Source organism: Capra hircus, chromosome 29, assembly GCF_001704415.2.
Source record: "Capra hircus breed San Clemente chromosome 29, ASM170441v1, whole genome shotgun sequence".
Lineage (NCBI taxonomy): Eukaryota > Metazoa > Chordata > Mammalia > Artiodactyla > Bovidae > Capra > Capra hircus.
In genome coordinates, this window is record NC_030836.1 from 17,756,668 (window position 1) to 17,767,411 (window position 10,744).

A 10,744-nucleotide genomic window follows, 5' to 3' on the forward strand; every position below is an offset into this window, starting at 1 on the left:
CAAATGTACATTTGTTCATGCTGTCCTCTTCTGTTTAACATACTTTGCCCAGTTTCTGTAGCTCTGGAGATGAGGACTGACGCCTTTAACAAGGCCCGGAGCACTGCGTAGTCTGCCCTGCTCTTGGCCTTTCAGCTCCACCTCAGCTACATTTTCCCCTTTCTCTCGTTAGCCACGTTGTCTTCTTTCAGTCCCTTTGTACAGACTGATTACTCTGCCTTGAAATTCCCTTCTATTTTTTTAACCTTGTTAAATAATAACCGTCTCTTAATCAAATCTCTCTATTATATGCCCTTACAGCAACCAGTTCTTCTCCTTGAGAGTACTTCTGTAGTTGTAACAATTGTGATTTTTATTTTTTGATTAATATTGCTCTCCTACACTACACTGTTAACATGAAGGGAAGTACCATGTCCGTGTTATTCATCCCTCTGTTCTTTACAGCTAGCATAGTGCTCCATTGGTGCTTATTGAAAGACTCAGTTAATGCAATCTGGTTTACCATCTGCCTTCAGAAGTACACCACAGACTTTTCCATGGTAACTCTGTTAGCAGCTAAACCTGGACTAAAATCTTATCTTCTGATTGTTTATTCATCTAGTGTTCTCTCCACTAAACCACCCTGTCTCACACAAATAATAAATAACTGATATTTTAATTATTTTAGACCGTTGTTACACAACAACAAAAGTCTTTTAACTTGAATAACTGGAGATGAGAAGCAAAATTGACTTTAGAGAATTTTGAGCTTGCTTCCTGTTTAAAAACTTTCATCAGTGATCATGAAAGAGTTCCCCTTGTGTAGTTTCTGTTGTTACTGTTAAAACTTATAAAATGCATTAGATCAGTAAGAGTAAAATCCTTAATGTTTATGGGAATGGTGTCTGTCTTATTCTTTTTTAAAAAAGAAAGACTTTGAAAAAGAAAAGGTACCTTTTTTTAAATAAAATTATTATAACTAGTGAAGTCAAAACCTAATGGAAAGTTCAAGTATTAAAGTTACTTCTACTACAACACAACCAATACATTCCTAAAAATTGCCATTGTTGTACAATCGCACAATAAAAGCCATAGGGGTTATGGAAAATATGGTGTTAGAGGCAAACAAAAATTTCATTAGTTACACATTAAAAAATATTTATAAAAATGGCAGTACCATTTGACACATGTTAAATGGTTAAGAGATAACATAAATACTACAATAAACAATGACCTTTTATGTTGAAAAAGCCCTGAAGCTGTCTGCAGAAGTAATTGTGAGGAGACTTGCAGTTTGTAATTTATTGTATAGTGGCATGAAGGGTTTTTAAAATTAGCCAGAAAGTTGTAATACTAGTTGCAGATGGTTGTAGCTTATAGCACACATAATGAGATTAGGGAGCCGATAGATATTTATAAGGCATGTGCACGTGTTTGTTTTGTGTATTCCTATGCAGCTGGTGGTTTTCTGTATTTACCTAGTGTTTCTCGTGAAGAAAATTACGTATAAGGAAGTATGAAATACATGTTATGTTTGAAGTATTTCCTAATAGGTCAGTCATATTGGAACAAATTTACATAATCAGAATAAGCATTGTAGGAGAACTATATTGTCCATCTGAATGCAGAATTTCAAAGAATAGCAAGGAGAGATAAGAAACCTTCCTCAGTGATCAATGCAAAGAAATAGAGGCAATAGAATGGGAAAGACTAGAGATCTCTTCAAGAAAACTAGAGATACCAAGGGAACATTTCATGCAAAGATAGGCACAATAAAGGACAGAAACAGTATGGACCTAACAGAAGCAAAAGCTATTAAGAAAAGGTGGCAGGAATACACAAAAGAACTGAAAAAGATCTGCCTTTTCTAAATCCAGCTTGAACATCTGCAAGTTCACGGTTCACTTACTGTTCCAAGCCTGGCTTGGAGAATTTTGAGCATTACTTTGCTAGTGTGTGAGATGAGTGCAGTTGTGCGGTAGTGTGAACATTCTTTGACATTTCCCTTCTATGGGATTGGAATGAAAACTGACCTTTTCCAGTCCTGTGGCCACAGCTGAGTTTTCCAAATTTGCTAGCATATTGAGTGCAGCACTATCACAGCATCATCTTTTAGGATTTGAAACAGCTCAACTGGAATTCCATCACCTCCACTAGCTTTGTTTGTAGTGATGCTTCCTAAGGCCCATTTGACTTCTCATTCCAGGATATCTGGCTCTAGGTAAGTGATCACACCATTGTGGTTATCTGGACCATGAAGATCTTTTTGTATAGTTCTGTGTATTCTTGCCACCTTTTCTTAATTGAAGAGTTTATTAAGGATAGAGTTTAGATGACATTTAAATGAAGAGTAAGTCTCAAAGCGAAAGCAGGACTATGAAAGGGTCCATATCATATGTAGACTGCGTGGTTGACCCAGCGTCCTCTTTTCTTGAAAACGATGAAGATAAAGTGTAGGGTGTTGTGTCTAACAGCTTATGCAAACTCTGAGTCTGAAATGTGAATCAGAACTCTTTATTTGTGTTAAAAGTGACTTAGATCCTCTAGTCAAGGGTGGGAGTTTCTTGCTTATTGATATAATTTCCTTTGTTCAAAGGTTCTGATACTCTCTGAATTTAGAAAACACAGTGTCTCAGTAAGAAGGTAGTAGTGCCTCAAAGAGATAGATTGTTGGGGACACAGTGTTGAGGGCATTAACTGTGGCCGCCTTTGCCTGGCAAAGTAATAAAAATTTTCTACTTAAAAAAAAAAGGAATAAAGTATCATTATTATGATACTTTACAGCTGCATCATGTCCTTGGGAGAATTCCCATTTTTCCATTAACTTTGCATCTGGCTTGATCTGTATCTCTTCTTCTAGCCTCATGAATAGATGGACAGATTTTTTTCTTTCTTAGAATTCCTCTTAAGAAAAAGCTCAGTTACATCTACAAGGATGTTTTTCATAGCATTATATAAAAGATTGGAGGTAAAGTGTTGCATTTAAAAATATGTTGTAGAAGAAGAGTTCTTAGCCTGAAACTTGTGATTCCTCTGAAATATGTAAAATTTTATGTTTCTATATGTATTTTCCTAGAAAGGAAGTCTGTAGCTGTAATGAATTTCTCAACTCCAAAGGGCAAAGTATTTGCTTATTAGTCTTATCTGTGTTGTTAATCACTGGATAACTTTCATCCAGTGCTATCCAGTTTACTGTGGTTATGGGAATGTTCTATTTCTTTGTTGTGCGGTATGGAAATCAGTAGCCATATATCACTGTTGAGCACTTGAAATATGGCTAGTGAGGAACAGCATTTTTTATTTTAATTAAATATGAATAGCCACATGAGCCTAGTAATTACTGTGTTTAGCATAGTCTTCAACAAGTCCCCATATCTTTGCATCACCTCAGTTCTAAAGTGAAAGGAGCTTTGTATGTGAAAAAATCTTAGGAATCATCGAGTCTTGTTTTTTTTTTCTTTAGGTAGAAGAAAAAGTCCCCCCCCGCCCTTTTTTTTTTAAATTTATTTGGCTGCACAGGGTCTTTTGTGGCATGTAGGATCTAGTTCCCCGACCAGGTATCAAACCAAGGGTCTCAGCATTGAGAGCTCAGAGTCTTAGCCACTGGACCACCAGGGGAGTCCCGAAAAAGCCCTTTTGAGAAAAAGTACATTGACCTAGTTTTAAAATTTTGACTGTCTGTATAAGAATTTCGGTAATAATGATAATATAATATATAAGAGCAACAATAATATATTCCTCACACTTAGTATTATTTCTGGAATACTAAGTTTGTTCAGTTTACTCTGTCATATGATTTGTATAATTGGGTTAGCAAACTATGATGTGTGGGCCAATCCAGCTCATTACTGGTTTGTGTATACCACATGGCCAGGAGTTGCTTTTATATTTATAAATGGTTGAAAAAAGAAAACAGAAGGAGAAAAGTATTTGAAAATCACATGAAATTCATATCACAGTGTCTAAAAAATAAAGTTTATTGGAACACAGTTACATTCATTCACTTTTTGTCTATGGCTGATTTTGTACTACAGAGTTGAGTAGTTACAACAAATACTGTATAGTCTACAAAGCCTAGGATATTTACTATCTGTCCCTTTAAAAAATACTTGTTGATGTCTGGTATAGATACTCTTTAAAAGTAAAATAACAACAATTTAGAATTAGATACTGATTTATAAAACTCTATTGTACCAAAGGAATTGAAGTTAACAGGAGTATGGGGTGATCTAATCCAAGTTCCACAGCCCTAAAGTAGCAGAGAGCAGTTTCATATTCTGGCCTTTTTTATTTTAGAGGCAATTTTCCTAGACCATATTGCCAGGACAGGCTATATAATGTGATTGTTGTATGTATTTTAGATTTGATGAGTTTGATGAAGCAATTGATGAAGCTATAGAAGATGATATCAAAGAGGCTGATGGAGGAGGTACGTGTTTATCATTCTCTTTTCTTCATCTCACTTCGCCAGTATGTTAATTAAAATGCCCTGATTAAAGAGCAGCAAGCAAGCATATTTTCTCATTCTCCTCAATGTGTATCACAATCACTACGATGTTGACTGAGATTCAGAATAATCCATGGACATGGTGCCAGTGTGTAGACTCAGAGCTTACTAATTGTTTCAAAAGTGTGCTGTGCTTAGTTGCTCAGTCATGTCCAACTCTTTGCGACCCCATGGACTGTAGCCCACCAGGCTCCTCTGTCCGTAGGATTTCCCAGGCAAGAATACTGGAGTGGGTTGCCACATCCTTCTCCAAATCTTCCTGACCCAGGAATCAAACCTGCATTTCCTGCAGTGGCAAGAAGAGCCTTTGACAGTGAGCCACCTGGAAAGCCCCATTTAATAGGATAAACAAATGTAAAACTTTCTTGAAAACTCTGTCAGTTAAAGCTGTGAGAAGCATAGCTTCTAGGAAGAAAATAAAGAAATCCAATGAAAAAGCTGCTAAGGACAATCTGTAGATGTCAAAGGGAAACTTCTAATAAACATAGAGTTGTCTTTCTCTCTCCCTCCCTCTCTTCCCCTCAACCCTACATCCCTGCCCCTGGACTCAGGAGTTGGCCGAGGGAAAGATATCTCCACCATCACAGGCCACCGTGGAAAAGACATCTCTACTATTTTGGATGAAGAAAGAAAAGAAAATAAACGACCCCAGAGGGCAGCTGCTGCTCGCCGGAAGAAACGCCGGCGACTGAATGATCTGGACAGTGACAGCAACCTGGATGAAGAGGAGAGTGAGGATGAATTCAAGATCAGTGATGGGTGCGTGGTCTGTCGGTAGATCCCATTCCCTAGGTCGAGGCTTGAACAGGGCTTCCAGCCAAACTTGGCCCTGATGGGGCTTTTGTCCTGCATGTAGATGGTCTGTTTTCAGGGTACTTAAAACAGATCCAACGATGCTGATTTTGGCTCTTCCTAGATTAAAACGAAGTTTTATGGGTCTTTGGGGTTACAAGGAGTCGGACACAACTAAGCAGCTGAACAACAACTATTTATTTATTTTTTGACCAAGCCATGTAGTATGTGGGATCTTAGTTCCGTGACCAAGGATTGAAGCCATGCAGCTTGCATTGGTTCCCAGTCAAATGTGAGAAATGGGCAGGTATAAGTAATTAGGAACTATTTACTGGTGACCTATAGGGGTTTGGGTTGGGGCATGTAATTCTATACTGAATTACAGTATAGAAGCTTTCTTCTATAATGTCAGAAAGCTTCTCTACAGAGCAGATATATGGAAGGAATACCACAGTTTCTCCTCTCAGATTGTTAGTGGAGGAAACAAACATATAAATCACAGAAAAGTCCTTCTACATGATTGCTACTAAAACATAAGGCAGGGTACAGAAGAGGGCCATATCAATCCAGGGAGGTCAAGGAAAGCCTCAGAGTGGAAATAAAGCTCTGTCTGAAATGTGAAGAATGAATTGGGCAGATTGATGAATTTGGGATTAGAAGCAGTATAAAGAAAAATAGTATTCTAAGCAAAGAAATCCTGTCCAGGGCAGCCAGGCATAAAATGTCATAGAATATTTAGGAAACTCCTGGTTTGTCAGGATAAAAAGAATTAAGGTAGCAGCAGAGATTGCCCTGCTAGAGATGTAGCCAAGGCATAAAAAGGAACCAGATGATGGAGTTTTATGTTTGTCCTGCATAAGAATGATGAAAACCCACTGAAGAGTTTTAAATACCAGACTAATATGAGGTTTATGTTTCAGAAAGATTCATCCTGGAATTCATTGGTAGGATTTATTGAGGGGACATGAGCATAGAGATTAAAGAGACTTTGGGGAATTGCTATAGTAGTTTAGATGGGATATGAGACCCTGAACTGAGAAAAGGTATCAGGTTTGAGATATCTTTATGAAGTAGACTCAAGAGGAATTAGTCATTGATAGGAGAAATGAACAGGGAGAAGGAAATTGGGATAAATTCCAAGTTTCTGCCTTGAATTACTAGATGGGTGATAGTACCAAATACCAGGCTAGGGAACAGAAGAGAGGAGTAGGCTAGGAAATAATGAGTTCATTTTTGGACATGTTGAATTTGAGGCACATGGGGGACTTCCCAAGAGGCAAAAGCAATTTATGTACAAAAATGAGCATCAATTGATCTTCATAACTCCTTTGGAAAAAAAAAAAAAGAATGGGTGCAAAACAGCTCTTCGTTTTAGAAACAGGGAAATTGATCCAATGACCTAGATATTTCCATTAAACATTGCTTAATAATTTCACTGGACTTGTTAGAATTTGAACTGATAACTCCAAAATGGGCTCATGGTTACAAGTGTACCATCATAATTCATCCGGTTTCTCTTGGATAGATCTCAGGATGAATTTGTTGTATCTGATGAGAACCCAGATGAGAGTGAAGAAGACCCACCATCTAATGATGACAGCGACACTGATTTCTGTAGCCGAAGACTAAGGCGACACCCCTCCCGGCCTATGAGGCAAAGCAGGCGTTTGCGGAGAAAGACCCCAAAGAGAAAGTGCTCTGACGATGACGAGGAGGAGGAGTCTGAGGAGAACAGCAGAGACTCTGGTAAAGATAATTCATATCCACAGCTCACTAAGGAAATTCTTGTAACTTCTGGAATTAAAATTTCTTAAAATTCTGTTCAGTTGTAATATAAGCTGTCTGATGAAACTTTGTGTTCTATTCTTACAACTCACCACTGATTAAATCTTTCACATAAAGCACGTCTGAGAAGACAGATACGGACGGATATGTTAACTTCATGCCAAACTTGTTTACAATCGTGATGAATCCTTTTGGTGCCATGTGTTTCCATGCCTAGACTTCACCTCCAGAGTGTTTCTTAGGAATCGTTTTTATTTTATTTTATTTTGGGGGGGAATTGTTTTTAATAATCTGAGAACATTTTTCCTCAGATGTCTAGCTGTTAGAGAAAGATCACTAATTATTTCTAACATTTAGATCATAATCAGTAATTTATTAGTTTTTATAAGTTATTAGTGATTGATGTTATTTATTTATCCCTATTAATTAAAGAGAGGCATGGCAGCTAAATCGACAGATAAGATGCTCCATGGGATTGGCAGATAGGTAGCTGTCGTCTTACTGAGGAAATGCTACAGACAGGAGTATTATATCCCAACTCGGACCAGGCTTGTGGAGTTTTTTGTTTTGTTTATATCTTTTTCTAAACCTTTTGAGTAAGTGGAGACATCAGGCCCCTTTACCAGTGATTATTTGCTGAAAACAAGAACATTTTCTTACATAACCATAGTATAATATCAAAATGGGGAATTTTTATATTGATAAAATACCATTAACTTGTCAGTAGTACACATTCAGATATCACCAGGTGCCCCAATATTGTCCTTTATGTAAACATTTTTTCCTGGTTAAGGATCTAGTTCAGGATTACATTATGCACGTATTCATGTCTCTTTGGTCCCCTTTTATCTGTAATATTCCTGAAATATTGTCTTTGTTGACCACAACATTTTTTAAGAGTACACACTAGTTATTTTGTAAAATATAACTCATTTGGTTTTATGTTTCCTTGTGATTAGATTCTCGTTACACATTTTGGCCAGAATATCACATAATTAATGTGTGTTCTCCAAGTCTCTGTTATTTTCCCTTTGTAATTAATAAGTAATTCTTACAAGATATTTGAGGCTGTAAATGCCTTTTTCCTTATCAGATGTTGCATCCACTAGTTTTAGCATTTGTTGATGATTTTCTAACTCCTTCCTTCCTTTTTATTACTTGCTCTTCTGTAAGAAAGAGCTTTCTGTTCTGCCCTGTATATTAATTTCTTTGGTATCAGTATGGATTTAATGGATTCTTATTTCGGTCTTACTACCATCACTATTTTGACTCGGTTCGTCCTAGATTTGGCCTCTGGGGACCCCTTTAAACTGTTGGCTAGCAGTTTTTAAATATCTGAAATCCATTAGAGAACAAAGCTAGATGTGATGATTCAGTGAAATGTGTTAGCTTTCCTGAAAACTACTCTGACATAATGTCATAGCCTGAGTTTGTTTTATTGATCAGCAATGACTGACAGGAACAGTGCTATATAGCCGTGCTTTGTGAGTTAAAGTAGCCCTGTGAGTTGTATTCAGCAGATTTTAATTCTGCATGGGTAAAAGCCAAACGTGTAACCCCAGCTCTGTACTTGAAACAAGCTCAACAGTTTTCTATGGTTAGAAAGTTTAACCTCTGCAGTGCATTATGATGCTATGAATGTAGCCATACGGCTGTATTCATAGGAACAGCAGGTTATCATGAGGCAGAACAGTAACCATCCACCAAGAAGAACAGTTGTGGCAGCCATGCAGCCGACTGGGTAGCTCAGGTTGTAAGATAAGGTTTATGAAAAACTTTTTTTTTTTTGCTGTGCCACAGGATCTTAGTTCCCCCACCAAAGATTGAACCCAGGCCCTTGGCAGTGAGAGCACAGAGGCATAGCCACTGGACTGCCAGGGAATTACCAATAAAACATTTTTTAACCTTGAGGTTGACTGCTAGTAGGATACATTTGTGAGCTTTGGCATTAAAACTCCCCTGAGATGTACTCATATTATTAAGAAGAAAATTAGAGATTTATAAACGTTACTGTTCATTTAAAAGTTATGACTGAACTCTGTGTAATAGCTTTATATTTTTATAAGCTAAACTAACATTTCTGTTTGGTGGAATTAAAAATTAAAATTTGTGCTTCTTTTTCCTTTCTACCCACCTCCTTTTTTTAAACAGAAAGTGACTTTAGTGATGACTTTAGCGATGATTTTGTAGAAACTCGGCGAAGAAGATCTAGAAGGAACCAGAAGAGACAAATTAACTACAAGGAAGATTCAGAAAGTGATGGTTCCCAGAAGAGTTTGCGTCGTGGTAAAGAAATCAGACGAGTTCACAAGCGTAGGCTCTCTAGCTCAGATAGTGAAGGTAAGGAATAGCTCTCCAGTTTACAGACATTTGGACAAGGCAGCAGTACAAATTATAAAAGCGAACTCATGATTATGATTCTGTACCATTTCTTAGAAATTTAATATAGCCCATAGTATCTTTGAGATAAAACCCATTATTTTATGCCTGGTTAGCTTGTAGTTTAAATAACTGACCCTTGATAAGATACTAATTTTTAAGTTCTTCATTGTAATAATTAAATTCTTCATTGAAACTAGAAGAGTGTAAGAAAATTGTGATCTATTAACAAGATTTCTTTTGCTTCTTGATAATTTATGGCCCTCATTTTGAAATAACCTCCTGTGCCCTGAATAGCTGGACAGTTGCAAGTCAAGAGTGCCTACTGTCTCTCTTCACCTTGACAGTGAGCTTTAGTCAGTAAACTTTTTTAATTTTTTAATAGCTTTAGCTGTGCACCATATCAGAATTACGAGCTCTAAAATATGAATTTGTGATGTCCGCTTAGTCTTTGTAGTTATTTATTCTAGAGTTCTTCTCATTTTAATTGATTCTAACCTTCACCTTCCCCCATTTCTTTTTTATATATTTAATTCTCCATTGTTTGTGATCTGTATTGAAGATTATTTGCTTTCATAGATCTTTGTCAATTAAATTTGAGCCCAAGCCAGGAGAGTAAGGGAGAAAAATGTCTGGGTATGGAAGACTAAAGAAGGGAGGTAAACATCTGGGTGAATGTGTATCTCTTCTTGTGTCATTCAAGACAAATATAAATTCATTAATTCAATTATTAAATACTTAATGAACTAATCACTGTCCTGGGCACTGGGAATAGAACAGTGAAAAGAATAACCAAAAATACAGCTTCCTTATGTAACTCTTATTTTTGTTAGGGGAAGAGAGACAATAACCATGACAAATAAGTAGATATATTAGGTGGAGATAAGTGCTGTGGAGAAAAGTAAAAAGGGAGGGTTGGAGGAGTAGTTGGAATTTCAGATAGAGTACTAAAGGAATGCCTCCCTCAGAAGTCAGCATTTGAGTAAAGACCTAAAAAAAAAGAGTTGATTCCCACCTGTGGTGAGTGGGGACTGTTACACAAAAGTGGGGTCCAGGTGATCACCGCACAAAAGCCAATAAATAGGCCAGGTTGGTGGAAAGGAAAGTTTGCTTTATTTCAGATGCCAGGCACTGGTGAGGGGTGGAAGGGGTTGATGAGGGGTGGGAAGGGTAGACATCTGTTCAAAGGCTGACTCCCCTCCTGACAAGCAGGGCATGAGAGCTTTTGTAGGCTGAGGGAAGGGGCTGCATGCAGAAGCAGCACAGTCAACTCAGATTGGTCATCAGTTGTCTGACCAGCAT

At 37.4% G+C, this 10,744-nt stretch overlaps 1 protein-coding gene across 1 annotated transcript in view; it reads left to right on the plus strand.

The window, feature by feature from the left end:
• The window catches only part of RSF1 (remodeling and spacing factor 1), a 154,065-nt gene that overhangs the window by 134,405 nt on the left and 8,916 nt on the right, over positions 1-10,744 (plus strand). The window contains exons 12-15 of the mRNA XM_018042953.1: positions 4,341-4,408; positions 5,038-5,245; positions 6,804-7,024; positions 9,215-9,403. Of these exons, the coding sequence (XP_017898442.1) occupies positions 4,341-4,408; positions 5,038-5,245; positions 6,804-7,024; positions 9,215-9,403 (686 nt within the window). The remainder of the gene's footprint in view (positions 1-4,340; positions 4,409-5,037; positions 5,246-6,803; positions 7,025-9,214; positions 9,404-10,744) is intronic.